A 17,145-nucleotide genomic window follows, 5' to 3' on the forward strand; every position below is an offset into this window, starting at 1 on the left:
CTGTAATTGAAAGATTTACAAGGCTTCAGCAGTGCACTAAGAACTGGAAAAAGAAGGGACATGATAAAGGAACTGTTACAGTGCAAAATTATACAAGAGCTCAGGGAGCAATGGGGCATCGAAGTGCAAGTTACAGAGATCCAGTTGAGTTCACATTATTGATACAGGTTGATTTTGAAGCATCCCAAACACAATTTTTCATTGTTAAGGTGGAATAAATTGAAAGAAACCATGTTAAGGACAGCAGCAGGTGACCCTGCAGGGGTCAGCTGAAGAGCTATACTATCTCATTTAAAGGCAACCTCTGCCAACCATAGGGTGATAGTGCCAGTGACAATCAGCATCACCTCCTCTCTCAACCTTCGGTCTCCATACTCCTTCCAGTCTAACATCGAGATCAGCTGCTGCTCATACGTGTAACAAACAGGTGACAGATGCAATCTGTCAGCACAGCCAACACTTTCATTTCCTTTCCTATTGAGTAGCAATGGTGGGCGAGATGGCTGCATTCCCAAAAGCACAGAGGTCATTTGACACAACTGTGTGGCCATCCAGCCATTAGGTTCCTGTTCCTGAGCTGTCCCCACCACTTGGTCCTCCTCACCTGTACATTGTAGCTCACCTGGTGCTACCTCTTCATTAACTGCACCCTCCAGGGTGTGAGTAACTGTGCTGGTGCATGCAAGAGAATGGCCGGGTGCCGTGAGCTGCTGTTTTGTCCTAGCAGTTGCCAGTGTTTCAGTCCTCTCCACCAGGGTTACAATGAAAGACAAAGAGAAAAGACACACATGCACTTCATACAGCAACATTTCCACTATGCCAGTCACCAGAAGGGTTTAGTTGTGGTGCTATGTCATCACTTGTCTATATACACTGTTCCTTGCCTCCAATTCTTTTGCCATTCCTCAGTTCTTGCCATTCACCTCTTTTCCCTGTACAACCTTTGGAAAGGCTTAAAATATATCTAACATATTTGTAGCTTTAGGAAAAGAAGGAAAATTATCACTACATGCGACCACTGTCCTTTAAGTGACTTCACACTTCCCAATATTGCCTGTTGATGACTTATACAGTTTCCTTCTCCCTCCACCTGTGAGCTCCCACTGCTAGCCCCAGTTCTGGGATCTTGCCATATGTGGCTAATTAGGGCTGACCTTAGGAAGTCCAACAATGTCAGTCGGTGAATGATAAACCAGAGCATCAAACCTATGATTTCTGCAAGCAGCCCAAACATTTTAAAATTTCTTTCAAATCCTTAATCTCATTCCTGCTTTGAGTCATGGGATGCACACAACCCATCCTCAGTGCTAAAGCAACAGCACTGCAATGAGGCAATCTTAAAACCTACTATAATAGTAAACCCCAATATTATCAGTGCACCTATATTCACATTTTGTAAGAGTTTAGACAGATCTATCTTGCTCCCGAAATCTGCCCCAGTTTCAGCAGGTTGTTTTAGCCATAGTCCCAAAGGACTCTGTCTCTATTAGAGGGAGACAGTTGGTGGTGTATAGCTTGAGGATCACCACTCTTTAAGCATGGGGTAAGATAAGGAGGCAGGCCTCCATGAACGACCACAGCCAGTACAGGGATTGAACACATGCTGTTGGTGTATTTTTTAATTACATGCTAGTCATCTAGCCAACTGAGCTTAATCAACACCCAAATTCCAGTTTGTAATTCCACGTTGGATAATTACTAACTGAATTCTCTTTGTCTTACTCAGCTGCTCCTTCTCCACCACATAGCATTGTACCCGTCAGAAACACAAGGACGTCTGTGTTGGTCATGTGGAAAGGGCCTGAAGATGAAACCGAACTCATAGGCTTCTATGTTTATGCTTGTGAGGTTGGGACAAACAATTGGGAAACCTGTAACAATAAGCCTGTGAATTCAAAGAGGTGAGAAGAACATCATCTTGCTAGAATAAAGCCTCAATGAACAATGTAAGAGTCGATTGTACCTGAAAAATTAGAGTCATAGAGTTATACAGCACAGAAACAGGCCCTTCGGCCCATCATGTCTGTGCCGGCCATCAAGCAACTATCTATTCTAATCCCATTTTCCAGCACTTGGCCCGTAGTCTTGTATGCTATGGCGTTTCAAGTGTTCATCTAAATACTTCTTAAATGTTGTGAGGGTTCCTGCCTCTACCACCCCTTCAGGCAGTGTGTTCCAGATTCCAACCACCCTCTGGGTTTAAAAATGTTTCCTCAAATCCCCTCTAAACCTCCTGCCCCTTACCTTAAATCTATGCCCCCTGGTTATTGACCCCTCCGCTAAAGGAAAAAGTTTCTTCCTATCTAACCTATCAATGTCCCTCATGATTTTGTATACCTCAATCATGTCCCCCCTCATCCTTCTCTGTTCTAAGGAAAACAACCCTAGCCTTTTCAGTCTCTCTTCATAGCTGAAATGCTCCAAGCCCAGGCAACATCCTGGTGAATCTCCTCTGCACCCTCTCCAGTGCAATCACATTCTTCCCATAGTGTGGCGAGCAGAACTGTACACAGTACTCCAGCTGTGGCCTAACTGGCATTTTATACAGATTTTCATTATCAGTGCCAAGTAAAAATATATATATTTAATATCTTATTTTTTGCACATCTCTGCATATTTTGTGGTTATTTTACCTTAAATGGCGAGTAAAGAAAAGGAAAACCTTCTATATTGCGCCATCAGGACCTCCGAACATCCCAAAATGCTCCACAGCTAATAAAATACTTCTGAAGTGTACACTTATTAGACAAAGATGCTTCAGGTACTTGTGTTAGTTCCAGTCTTTTGTTAATTTCCTTGTACCATTCAGCTGAAACGATTCAGTCAGGTACCCAGTGGCATCACAATGCTCGGAGCACAGAAGTTTTTTTCAAAAGAAAGAGGCAGAAGCTATTTTCTAACAGCCCAATGATAAAGGCACATCCCTGTGCAGCATTTCTCCATACAGAATGGATGGTACTAGGTTTTGTCCCTGGTCTGTGCTCAGGTAACTTATCTGGAACTGGAGCTGGAGCTGGAGCTCCATGATTGCCTGGAGTTTTTGGGCTAGGGAGATGCCAAATCAGTCAGGCCCCTGTTGCTGCTCACCATGCAAAGACTCTTGATGTGACGTTCAAGTGTGTGGTTGTCAGGTGAGCACAGGTCTGCCTCGGCTGTGATGTTTACCCCTCGCCACATGCGGACAATCAGTGTCTCGACTCACATGTGAAGAATGAAACCTTGGTTGAGGTACTATAGAGCAGTAAAAGTCAGGGAAGAAATAGGAGGGTGCAAGAGTTAAATAAGTAGAGAAAAAGAATGCTCAGGTTGGTTCTATTACTGTTTAATGGTTTTCTTTATCAGTCGAGCCATGACAGTGACTGTGTGACTCAGATACAGAATGAAACTAGAAAGAATCATTCCAGTTGTGTTTGTTTCCATCTGCTAGTTTTGCAGTCCATGGCCTCACTCCTGGAAAGAAATATGTATTTCGAGTGAAATCTGTCAATCCTGCAGGACTCAGTGACTATTCCGTTGAATCTACACCCATCATAGTGAACAATCCCATCTGTGAGTATGTAATACCAGCTTTTGAAAATAATGGTTTTCCAGAGAATAGTTTGTCGATTCTGGTCATTTTTTCATTCAGCTTGAATTTTCAAATATGGAATAACATTTTTCACATTCAAGTGCCAAGATTCTTTCAACCATATATTGTAGAATTCCATAAATAGGTCATATTTCCAGATGGGAGTATTTTTCCGAACTGAAGAAGGGTCACTGACCCGAAACGTTAACTCTGCTTCTCTTTCCACAGATGCTGCCAGATCTGCTGTGTGGTTCCAGCATTTCTTGTTTTTATTTCAGATTTCCAGCATCCGCAGTATTTTGCTTTTATTTCAGACGAGATCATATTTCTCGATCTGTTCCTTATTGTAAAATGATGATATTTTCAATATCTTCAGTAATTGACTTTATTTCAGGCTTGCAAATTCAAAACTCCCAATAACAAATGTTCCATTTAGTGTTTAAAAAAAAGGATCCCAAAGCTCACATTGCTAGTGAATTGTTCACCTTCAAAATGTTTCAGTTACATTAATAAGTTGAACACATGATTAATTATCCTCTTTGTTTTTCCTGTAAGATTAGTTGAGAATGCTGCTGATCGTATATTTATAAAATGATGTTTATTTATATCTCAATATATGTTAGATTCCCTGATCTATAAATTAATATTTTTCAAAATTGTAGATGACTGCAGTGTTGTTGCCCACTCTGCACCAGATTTGCAAGCCATTCTCCATCTCTTCAATTCTACATACAAAAGACTCAGCCTGACCTGAATGTTTAATATTCATTATCGTACAGTTAAATAAATCTATCCTGGTTTTATTCATTCCACTTCATTAAAGCATTAAGTCTCTCTAGGGCTACCAAATATTGCAATAAAGCTGGAAACAATATTGAAAATTAGAGTGATCAGTGTGATACTGAAACCGAGAAGATATTGAGGGATATGGTGAGAAGGTAAATAGGTGGATTCAATGTATAAAAAGGGGATGGACTGCAGGATCAAGTAGCCTTTTCCTGCTGCGAAATCTCCTTACCTTCTATGGTCACGTCAGTGTTGTGTCCATTACTCTTCAATGTCTTCATAAATGAAATAGAAAGGGTATCGGTAGCTTCATCTGAAATCCGTGGCTGCCACGACACTAACATAACAGAGCTGTTTAATACTATGGAAGCTAAGGACAAGGTACAGGGGGCTTGGGCTGCTTGGAAAGGTGAGTTGATAATTGATTGATGCAGTTTAATGCAGATAGATGTAAAGCAATGTGCTTAGGAATTTTAACAGATGAATAATAGGAGTCTGAAAATACCTACAAAAACAAAACTCTTATGACATCAAAACAATGTCTGACTGCCATCAAGAAAGCAAACAAGATGTTAGATTGTAAAAGAGAAATCATGCATAGATCAAAGAAGATCATTATTCTATTGTATAGGATAGAACAAGAGATCACACCTTTTATATTTTGTGCAGTTCTGAAACCGGCACTCCAGGAAAGATGCAGATGAATTGAAAAGGGTACAGGAAGAACTACAGAATTATAAGGTGACTAGGGAATAAAATATATGAGAGTCGACTCACTTAATAGGACTCCTCCTTGAAACGAAGAATATTGAAAGGGAATATTATGGATTAATATGGCTCAGAGACGTAGACAGAGAAGTTGGGGTATTTGATTTGGTGGAGGATAGCAGAACAAAGAACTTCTGAACACAATGGGTAAAGGATGGATTCAGATAGGATAAAATAAATCAATAATTTACTGAGAGGGAGGTTAGATTTTGGAATAGCTTACCAATGGAAGTTGTTGGGATAAGTAGCTTAGATTGTTGCAAGATCAAATTGGAGAATATCTTGAGGAGAAACCCATCATCAGTTCGAATTGCTAGGACGGTGGGAGTCAGATTGGATAGATCAATAACATTTTTTATGTGCATTTTCTTGTAAAGTTCTTCCATCAGCTCCTTATGGTCTGACACAACTGAACTCCGGGAAGAATGAAATGGTTATTGGCTGGAAGGAACCGAAATTTCCTATTGGAGCAGAGATTTTGGGCTATTTCCTGGATTACTGTGATGCAGTAGGTGCTGAGTGGCATGAAGTTAATATTAATCCTATAAAAGCAAAGATTTACAAGGTAAATTGGACATCATAAGACTGTGGGTTAAACTCAATTTCTTTTATGTCTTAGTAATTAGTTGAGAGATAATACATTGTGTCATCTTGGCATTTCCATCAGGTTTCTACACTTTTCTCTAGATGGTGACTTTAATAAAACAGATGAATATAAAGGAATGCAAAGCCATATTAATGGGAATGGAGCGAGTTATGCACTGATGACCCCAGGAAAAATGTGGCAACTAAATATCCACCTTAAACATTCAAATGTATGAGATTTGTTCCTCATTACAGGATTAGGATCCTTTCTTAACATTCATAAAACCTTCATGTTGTATGTGATGCGCCAATGGCCCATGCCATGGAGTGACACAATGTGGGTTTGCACAGCAGATATGCTCCACACTCTCAGTTTTGAAACTCAGCTGATATGTCAGGAGCAGGGCAAAGTTAAGGCAGAGAGAAATTTGTCATGAGCTTCTAATAAAGAGATAGAAGTATGAAATACTGGAAGAATCCTTCATTGTATGGTGCCTCTAGACCAGAGCAATGAAAATTGCATTGTGAATTGATGTAGAAATGTACAAGAATTAAATAAAGAAATGGGTCCTTCAAATCTTTTTCTTCTATGCATACATGATTAAATTCTGATGAATGAGAACAGCAATTTGAAAGTAAACAGAAAGACTTTAAGTTGAAAGTACTCCTCACTCCAGAACAAACTATTTAATCTTTCCCCAAGAATAGTGACTTACATTTAATATTCATTCCTCCGAAGGTCCAAAACTTAACAGAAGGCTCTTTGTATCAATTCCGTGCCTTTGCAATGAACTGGGCTGGTGTTGGACAGCCATCTGAAGTCAGTGACCAATTTAAATGTGAAGAATGGACAATCCCACAGCCTGGTGAGTCGTTGTCTCCATTTTCTCAGCTAGATTTCAGAAGAACACGGTGTGAAGACAATAATTATCCTACTTCCTATGGAGACTGGAGGTTGGGCTCTGAATTCTGTGTTAACATCCAGTGGGACGCTTGCCTCTGCTGGATTTGGGAGCTCATAAAACCCTTCGACCATATAGCACTAACCATTCTATCGGCCAGTATTAGATAGTTACAGCCATGGCTTACCAGACTGTTAATCAGCCTCTGAATCCTTCCACTACTTCACACTATTCCTTAAGAGAAATGTGTGAAGGTATGAAAACTGCAACCATATTTCATCTCGAGTGTGCCAAATGTGATTAGCTAAGTGTTCACCTTTCCCTGATGATGCATGATGCATCATGACCTCTGAACTAATCTGTGCTGTTGATTGTGACACCAGTAGTTAAATTTACATTACTGATATTGAGATTATATGAACAAAATGCTGTTTGTCATAGGGACCTCTAGTATGACTAACAACTGGAACCAACCTCTTGTTCTGGAACGCCTAATAGCTTTCCCTTTTCTCTACTTTGCCTTTATTTTGAATTGTTAGTTTGCATTATAAAGTTCAAATTAAGTTTTCAATTTGTTCCCCTAGGGCCACCTTTCGATGTGATATTCACTGAGGTACGCAGAACCTCTTTGTTGCTTCAGTGGCAGGCTCCACTGTATGCAGGGAAGGATCCTGTAACCGGCTACTTCATTGAGATGTGTGAAACTCCGTCTGAAGAGTGGAAAGCCTTAACTGATGAGCCAATACCTAAAACACACATGAGGGTTTGTAAATGATCTGCTGATTCAATGAAATATTGAAAGCAGGGACTTTTCAGGTCTGCTCAAAATAACCTTAGTTCAGAAGCTTGAATATGAGGTCGGCCTGTGCTACTCTCTGTTTGGGAGACTCAATTTGCAGGAGTTCAAACATACTAATTCCATGGGATGTTAGGATACAGGCTCACACTCATGATCCTCTGGTGATGAGTTCCTAATATCAACCGTATCATTGTGGAGCAAGAGGAGGGCGAGGTCAGGGGAATTCCCATTAGAAAGGAGAAAGAAAATCAGATAACAAGTCACCTCAGTGTACTGTCTTACACACTGTTAGCAACTGGTTAAATCCAGGCGTCTGACAGCAGAGACTGAAGTGGAGGGATTTTTCTGTCAATGAGATTCATTAAAAATAAGGCAACATAAGGACAAATCAGGGCTTTTTGAAGATTAGTGATGAGAAAAATAGGCTGTACCCCTAGTCAAGAAAGGATTGTGGTGCACAGCTATTATAGAGAGGAGTTAAAAATATAAAAACACAGGCCTAAAATGTAACCCAAAAATATTCATGACTCGTATAACTTGTATGGCTTTTAAGGGGAACAGATCAGGTAGATTGGAAGAAAGTATTTCTTCTTGTTGGCGAGTCTAAGACATGGAAGCATAATCAAAAAATTAAAGCCAGACCTTTCAGGAGCGAAATTAGGAAATACCTCTACACACAAAGGGTGGGAGAAGTTTGGCAAACCCTGATGCCAGATCAATTGTTAATGTTAAATCTGAGATTGATAGATTTTTGTTAATCAAAGGTATTAAGGGATAGGGGGCAAAGGTGAGTATATGGAGTTAGGTCACAAATCAGCCATGATCTCAATGAATGGCAGGACAGGCTCGAGGGGCTGAATGGCCTCCTCCTGTTCTGATGTTCCTGTACGATTAACATTACAAAGCTTCTATTCTTCAAAATTCTCTCTTCTTTTTAACTTGAACTAGTTCATTCCTACTCACTGTGGCTTTGGTTATGCAGCACTGTGATATTTAAATAGTAACTCACTCTCCCAACTTCAGCCTTGGCTCCTGCTGCGAATTTCGATGAACTTTCTTTCACTGAATCTATCCTGCTGAGTTTAGATTAGATTAGATTAGAGATACAGCACTGAAACAGGCCCTTCGGCCCACCGAGTCTGTGCCGACCATCAACCACCCATTTATACTAATCCTACACTAATCCCATATTCCTACCAAACATCCCCATCTGTCCCTATATTTCCCTACCACCTACCTATACTAGTGACAATTTATAATGGCCAATTTACCTACCAACCTGCAAGTCTTTTGGCTTGTGGGAGGAAACCGGAGCACCCGGAGAAAACCCACGCAGACACAAGGAGAACTTGCAAACTCCACACAGGCAGTGCCCAGAATCGAACCCGGGTCCCTGGAGCTGTGAGGCTGCAGTGCTAACCACTGCGCCACTGTGCCGCCCCAAAGTTGTGCCTGTCCTTTGAATGTCAGAGAGAATTTGGACCACAGTTGAGAGTTGGGTAGAAAAGTTACCCATTTAACTGCCGGACGAGTGGAGCAGACCAACAGCTGGCAGCAGAAGCTGGGTTGCCTGGTGCTGCTGCTAGGAGGGAAAGCTGAGGCAGTGAATGACCTATTCCTCTTTCTCCCCTTACTCTAGACTTAATAGGGACTTACATTTCCAGGCCTATACACAACAATATACAGTGCAGGAAAGAAAATAACAACACAAACTTACAGAGAATGTTACTGCATTCCAATTTTTATATTTAACATTTATTTCTTTGTATCTGTGCACCTGAGCTTAAAATTAACAGTAAAGATAGACCTGACCACTGAACCGCAGTGGTTCAGAATTTAAAATTAGTCAGTTCAAAGAATTTCAGAACAGGTTTTTCTGCGTACTGGAATCTTTGATGTCAGTAAAATATTCCTCTTCATTATTGCTCTGGGGTGTGGTGGGAGGGGTGGGGAGGTGAAGATTGCCTCTGTATGTTGCTTATTAAATCATAAAGTTTTACAAATACTGAAACTAGCTCTTATGATGATGCTGGGATCACAACAATATAACTAATGTAATATGAATGTGATCCTGTTCTTTATACATTTTACACGCTGTTTTCCTCCCGGTTTAGTTTTGATTGTGTTTTTATTTGGGGAATATGATAGACTTCCTGGGAACCTTGTGCAGAAAGGAATATGTGGTTCTCTTATAGGAACATAGGAACAGGAGGAGGCCAATCAGGCCCTTGAGCCTGTTCCACCATTCAATGAGATCATGACTGATCTGTGACCTAACTCCGTATACCCGCTGTTGCCCCAAATCCCTTAATACCTTTGGTTAACAAAAATCTTACAATCTCAGAGTTAAAATTAACAATCAATTACCATTTGTGGAAGAGAGTTCCAAATTTCTACCACCCTTTGTGTGTAGAAGAGTTTCCTAATTTCACTCTTGAAAGGTCTGCCTCTAATTTTTAGACTCTGTCCCCTAGTCCAGACTCCCCAACCAGCGGAAATACTTTCTCTGTCTACCCTATCTGTTCCCATTAATATCTTGAAAACTGCGATCCAATCAAATCACTCCTTAATTGTCTAAATTCCAGTGAATACAACCCTAGTTTTTTTAATCTCTCCTTGTAGCTGAACCCTTGGAGTCCAGGTATCATTCTAGTCACACAGAGCAATCGCAGAGAGAAAATATGAAAATTGGGCTCAATGTTTAGCTATGATATACAGGTGTTCACTTTAGAACATTGCAGCTTATTTTCTGGGAGAAGATTACAAATGGTATATTGTATGCTGAGGATTTTATTGGAAGCCAGCCTAAATTTGAACTAACAATGCTAATAATTGCCAAGTGATGAGGGAGTACAACAATAGCTTTCACACACGTAAAGCTGCCAGTACCTTTACAGCAGTGGAGTTAAAGTGACATTTACATGTAACTAAGATATTTTTGTTCAATTTTATTAGATTTCCAACTTGGAAGAAGGCAAAACCTACATTTTCCGTGTGTTTGCATTAAATTCTGCTGGAATCGGTTTACCATCATTGCCATCTGACCCTGTCCGAGCAGAAACCAAACCAGGTAGGGTGCACTGATAACTAAAACAAAAATGCACTGAATTATTTATTACTTTCACAGTGGCATGAAATGGAGGAACCCAAACAATAGGAGGGTTGAAATCTCAACGGATTCAGATTCCTCCCAGTAATAAACCCATGCTGGGATTAAGTGATTATGGGCTTGTGGATTGGGCTCAGCTGGTAGTGTTGTCCTCTCTGCATCAGACGGTTATGGGTTGAAGTCCCATTCCAGGACTTGAGTGCAAAAATCCAGCCTGACACTCCGGTGCAGCACTGTCAGAGGTTCCATCTTCTAAATGAAACATTAAACCAAGGCACCGTCTGCCCTCTCAGGTGGATATAGAAGAAGAGCAGGGGAGTTATTCCTGGTGTCATTGCCAAAATCTATCCCTCATAAAAAACTGATTATCTGGTCACTATCACATTGCTGTTTGTGGGAGCTTGCTCTGTACAAATTGACTGTCACGTTTCCTACATTACAATATTTTAAAAGTACTTAATTGGCTGTAAAGCGCTTTGGGACATCCTGTGGAAAAGTGCTATGCAAATGCAGGTCTTTCTTAAAATAGAATTGCACTCCTAAAGTTTGCAGGGAAAATCATAAGAATTATAGCATTTGTGTATTTAGTGCAGAAAGACTGCTACTTTCAATCCACATAAATGAAAGACTACCAACTTGGTCTTGTTAACTAGTTACTGGAAAGAGATTAATATTAATCTATATCTTTTTATAAGAATAATACACCAGACTAAACTACAAGTCACCTTGTAGTACATTGTATTTGCGATTGATAAACTAACAAATAATTCAGTTGGAACAATTGTATATGTAAACATGACATGGGACAGATCTGTTATTTTCCGTAGGCACCACAGAGATCGATGTTGGTGTGGATGAAGAAGGGAATATTTTCCTGGCTTTGCAGAACCCTGAGGCCACCGATGCCTCGAAGTTTATTTGGTCCAAGGGCTACCAAGAAATTACAAACCCTGAGAGAGTGCAGATTGAAACAAATGAAGACACGTAAGAATCTGGAACATTCTGGAACTTGCAATGTTAGAATAAATATTGAACAATAATACAGTACCAAATCAACAACGCAGTGATTAAACTACTCTAATTACTCTCGTTAAGTCTTGGCCTCAGGTTCCAGTGCTGTTGCATGCTTAAATGTATACTAAAATAGGGGAGGTGGTGGTGCAGTGGTATTTTCACTGGACTAGTAACCTAGAGACACAGGGTATTCCTCTGGGGACATGGGTTTGAATCGCACCATGGCAGAAAGTGAAATTTAAGTTCAATTAATAAAAAAACAAATCTGGAATTTTTAAAAAAAAAGTTAGTCTAATGATGGCCATGAAACCATTGTCGCAAAAACCCATCTGGTTCACCAATGTCCTTTAGGAAAAGAAATCTGCTGTCCTTACTTGGTCTGGCCTACATGTGACTCCAGACCCACAGCAATGTGGTTGACTTTTAACTGTCCTTTGAAATGGTCTACCAAGCCACTCAGTTGCACCTAACTGCTAAAAAGTCAATAAGGAATGAAACTGGACAGACCACCCAGAGTCGACCTGGGCACCGGAAATGACAATGGCAAACCCAACCCTGTTGACCCTGCAAAGTCCTCCTTACTAACATCTGGGGGCTTGTGCAAAATTTGGGAGAGCTGTCCCACAGACTCGAGGCCTGCTCAGTTCGGGAAAAAAGAACCCGACCCGAACCCAACCAAACCACAGCAGATCCAAGCCCGACCCAGCCCGAGTCCCTCCAATTTTGCCCCGAGCCTGACCCGACCCGAACCCGCCCCGACTAGTCATACCTAACGCAAAAGAAGATGGTTGTGGTTGTTGGAGGTCAATCATCTGTGCCCCAGGGCATCACTGCAGGAGTTCCTCGGGTAGTATCTGAGGCTCAACCATCTTCAGCTGCTTCATCAATGACCTTCCTTCAATCATAAGGTCATAAGTGGGGATGTTCCCTGATGATTGCACAATGTTCAGCACCATTCGCAGCTCCGCAGATACTGAAGCAGTCCGTGTAGAAATGCAGCAAGACCTGGACAATATCCAGGCTTGGGCTGATAAGTGGCAAGTGACATTTGCGCCACACAAGTGCCAGGCAATGACCATCTCCAACAAGAGAGAATCTAACCATCTCCCCTTGACATTCAATGGCATTATGATTGCTGAATCCCCCACTATCAACATCCTAGGGGTTACCATTGACCAGAAACTGAACTGGAGTAGCCATATAAATACCGTGGCTACAAGAGCAGGTCAGAGGCTAGGAATCTTGCGGCGAGTAACTCCCCTCCTGACTCCCCAAAGCCTGTCCACCATCTACAAGGCACAAGTCAGGAGTGTGATGGAATACTCTCCTCTTGCCTGGATGGGTGCAGCTCCAACAACACTCAAGAAGCTCGACACCATGCAGGACAAAGCAGCCCGCTTGATTGGCACCCCATCTACAAACATTCACTCCCTCCACCACCGACGCACAGTGGCAGCAGTGTGTACCATCTACAAGATGCACTGCAGCAATGCACCAAGGCTCTTTAGACAGCACCTTCCAAACCCGCGACCTCTACCAACTAGAAGGACAAGGGCTGCATATGCATGGGAACACCGACACCTGCATGTTCCCCTCCAAGCCACAAACCATCCTGACTATATTGCTGTTCCTTCACTGTCGCTGGGTCAAAATCCTGGAACTCCCTTCCTAACAGCACTGTGGGTGTACCTACCCCACACGGACTGCAGTGGTTCAAGAAGGCAGGTCACCACCACCTTCTCATGGGCAATTAGGGATGGGCAATAAATGCTGGCCTGGCCAATGAGCCCACATCCCATGAAATTAACAAAACAAAATGTATGGTCTATTCTTGATCCAGGATTGGAAAATTCCACTTGCCACCACTTCAATGATGAGGAGAATTAATCTCGAATTCTGGCAGACTGAAAAGGAAATGTTCTGCTGCCAATTGTTTTATCTTTACTTTCCATTTGCAATCTCTTCCCATTTAGTTTCCAGCTTCCTCATGTTTGCAGCATTTTACTCTCCACTTCCTGATCTTAATGTGTGAACTTTTTTGGTTGCCTTAAAAGATTTTTAGCATCAGAAAAGAAAAAGTGACATAAGGAAAGAAAAGAAACTACTATTTGTTAACCAGTAAACTTTTAAAATTATTTTCCAGCACCATCGGGATCACCAGGTAAGAGCCCTTAACTTCAGAGAATCAATTCCTAACTTTATTGGAGGTCTCTAGCATTCACTCACTTACCCTCCCAGCTAAAGGACAGTATTTACAATAAGCAATCACAATGGAGAGGGAAGTCCGGAGAGTGAAGTTGGTTAAAATTTCTATTTTAAATGTACATAATTTTCTAACAAACTGTGAGAAATATGAATTGTTTTGAAAAGAAACTATGTTGTTATTTACAGAATGTTCTACTTAATAAACCCTGTATTCTGCTAACGTAGGTGATCAGTTAAATGAATTGTGTGGGTAATTGTTATCGAGCGCACGTAATTGCAATTGTTGCTAAGTATTGGATAGTTCATTGCTAATTAGTTCGTTTTGGGGATTCAGTTGAGCATATTTACAGTGGGAGTCATTGAGACTGGAGTTGCTGTTGTTTAATGTCCTGTAGTTTAACCTGACGAGAATTTTTTTCTGGTTGGCAATATGTTAGTGATTTCAATTTCTGATTCTAGCAAATAGGAAATACATTTTTTAGAAACCTCTATAGTTTAACTGGAAAAAAGTCAATGTGGAAAATTTTCCAGCTTTGATTCCAATGTCAACAACACACAGTGAGCAGAGGAAATCTTTCACAACTCTTCCCCCAACATTTTCCTTCTGAAGCCCAAGACTTGTTTATTAATGTACTGCAAATCAAATGTTTGCTTTGACTTATTTTAAGCACTTCTCTGCCTCTATCTAATCATGCAGAGGCATTTCTAAAACATTGTTCTGCATCTCCATCTCTTCTGTCATACACCAATTAGAAAATGAAATAATTCTGGGGTAGCTTTGCCAACTTTAAGAGCTGCCTATGTTGACCATGAAATCTCTCTTTTTCCAGATCGAAACTGATCTTGATTGACCCTTCAGAAGAGGATTTGGGTACTTATTCTGTTGTAGTAACTGGCACTGATGGGGTTTCATCCAGTCATACTTTAACAGACAAAGGTAAACTGTATCTTTAATCTTACAATTATCAAATTAGTCAGTTTTGTTCATTTGAAGTCTAAGGTTTAAACCTTTTTTTCAGAGCTACAGAGTCTAAAGAAACTGAGCCATCAAAAAAGAAATCCATGTAAGTGTTTCCTGCTGTTATAACTTTGCTATTCTATTCAGTTGTTGAAATATGATGGTGCTATCAATAGGCAACTATGCAGTAACCAAAACTAAAGCCATCAGTACTGGGTTCTACCTAGATCTTCAGATTTCTTCTGTGTCAGCCATGGCTGAGTTGGTAGCTCTCTCACCTCTGAGTCAGAAGGTTGTGGGGTCAAAGTCCTACTCCAGAGATTTGAGCACAAAAATCTAGGCAGATGCTCCAGTGCAGCACTGTTGGAGGTGTCATCTTTTGGATGAGACGTTAAACAGAGCCCCGTCTGCCCTCCCAGGGGGACGTAAAAGAACCAATGGTACTATTTTGAAGAAAAGCAGGGGAGTTCTCCCTGGTCCTGACCAATATTTATCCCTCAACCAACATCACTGGAAATCTGGTCATTATCATTTTGCTGTTTGTGGGAGCTTGCTGTGTGCAAATTGGCTTCCACATTTCCCACATTACAACAGTGACTTCATGTCATGAGTACTTCATTGGATGTAAAGTGCTTTAGGACATCCTGTGGTCATGAAAGGTGCTATAAAAATGAAAATCTATCTTCCTTTGAGAAAAAGTGTTTGTAAGAAAGGTTGAAAATCTATAGTAGAGTAGAATGCAAAAGTTTGAATTTGACCATTAAATCTCAGGTTCATAATCCTGGCTTCCCTATTTTGTTTTACCATGAAGAGATCTTACACTAAGTGGAACTTACGTTGCCAACATCTGTCATGTTGCTCCATTGTGAATGGGACTGTTTTACAGATAGAGTAACCACAGAGAGCAGAAGAATCAGTTTACTCAGTGTTGACTATACTTTGCACTTAAACAAACGTGATTTAAGTTTTACTAGATGTCATGGCCTAGAATTTTGAATGCCCAATGCATGTTTTTCAAGCACCAAATGGCTTGTTGAGCCTCTAATATGGTGGTCAAGCAGCATACCCTCCTTATGAGCTAGTTCCTAAAGGGTGGCAGCCAACAAGGTAAGTCATAGAGTCCTTTGCAGCACAGAAGGAGGCCGTTTGGCCCATTGGGTCCATGCTGGCTCTCCACGGAGTTATCCAGTCAGTCCCACTCCCCCACTCGATCCCTGTATCCCTGCAAGTTTATTTCCTTCAAGTGGCCATCCAATTTCATTTTGAAGTCATTGATTGTCTTTGCTTCCATCGTCCTTGTTGGCAGCGAGTTTCAGGTCATTACCACCCATTGTGTAAAAAAGTTCTTCCGCATATTCCCCTTGCAACTCTTGCCCAAAACCCTCAATCTAGTCCTTGTACCATAAGTTAATGGGAACAGTTTAGTTAATGGGAAAGTGTTTAAAATATACTTACCTGGAGACGGGAGGAGCTGGAGGGCCTCTCCCGACCCCACATTCAAAGTATAAAAAGGGAACTTTCACATTTCAATCTGTGTGTTAATGCTTTTCTTCATTACTGACTAAGTCTTGTTTTATAATAAACTGATAATTTTGTTGTTTATTAAAGAAACCTGGTTGTTGTATTTTATTCTGGGATTAAAAATAGAGTATATGATTGACCGTATCAGTAACTGGGTAAACATTTAAATATATGTTGTGACCTGTGGAGAAGTGGAACTAGAAAAAAAGTACACTCCTCCCACCTCGGTCGTAACACTTAAAAAGACAGGTCCACTTAAATACAAATACATCTTAGACGCAAAATAATAAATTGCCTGCTCCTGTTATTGATTTATTGTGAGCAACATCACAGGAAATCTGCTAGAAATAAATACAAATGTGCAAAAGTGATGGAAATACAATGTGCATGGCCTTGTGCTAAGATATGGAACAGGGAGTATTATTATTGCCAGTAATTAAAGCTATGGTGGAATTGTCATTTATTTGTGATTTGTTAAATCAAAAAAACTGTTAACATAGTTCAATTGGTTTGTGTTATTTTCAGTAATTCGTGTGAAATCTAATTGGGCTGTTGAGCTTCTTGAGAAGGGGGGCGTTCGACTCTGGTTACAGGTTGAGAGTTTATCTCCAGCTGCACAGTTACGATTTATCTTTAATGAGAAGGAAGTTTCAAGCACTCCGGTAACCTTTCTTTCATAGTTTAAATCTACAATATTTTATCTTCAGCTCCATTTTCTGGTGGCTTTTTTATTTTTTTGTTTGGCTAAGTAGTGTTTTTAAAGCAAGTCCACTGTTTAGATGTTGTTATTTTGTTTAAATATTTAAACAAAGATATCCTGAGGTACGTCTTCAGTTATTGTAAACTGTCACCTTTTTTTGTCGAATGCTTGGTCACATTCCTGTCAATGGTGTAACAATTGTTCCTGTAAATTTTGACATTTACACTCTA

At 40.6% G+C, this 17,145-nt stretch overlaps 1 protein-coding gene across 1 annotated transcript in view; it reads left to right on the plus strand.

The window, feature by feature from the left end:
* myom3 (myomesin 3) overlaps positions 1-17,145 on the plus strand; it is a 163,500-nt gene that overhangs the window by 69,350 nt on the left and 77,005 nt on the right. Inside the window, exons 16-25 of the mRNA XM_068011058.1 lie at positions 1,727-1,901; positions 3,428-3,549; positions 5,500-5,687; positions 6,447-6,573; positions 7,194-7,372; positions 10,364-10,478; positions 11,345-11,501; positions 14,567-14,673; positions 14,756-14,800; positions 16,741-16,877. Coding sequence (XP_067867159.1) covers positions 1,727-1,901; positions 3,428-3,549; positions 5,500-5,687; positions 6,447-6,573; positions 7,194-7,372; positions 10,364-10,478; positions 11,345-11,501; positions 14,567-14,673; positions 14,756-14,800; positions 16,741-16,877 — 1,352 coding nt within the window. The remainder of the gene's footprint in view (positions 1-1,726; positions 1,902-3,427; positions 3,550-5,499; positions 5,688-6,446; positions 6,574-7,193; positions 7,373-10,363; positions 10,479-11,344; positions 11,502-14,566; positions 14,674-14,755; positions 14,801-16,740; positions 16,878-17,145) is intronic.

This window comes from Heterodontus francisci, chromosome 31 (genome assembly GCF_036365525.1).
Source record: "Heterodontus francisci isolate sHetFra1 chromosome 31, sHetFra1.hap1, whole genome shotgun sequence".
NCBI classification, from domain to species: Eukaryota; Metazoa; Chordata; class Chondrichthyes; order Heterodontiformes; family Heterodontidae; genus Heterodontus; species Heterodontus francisci.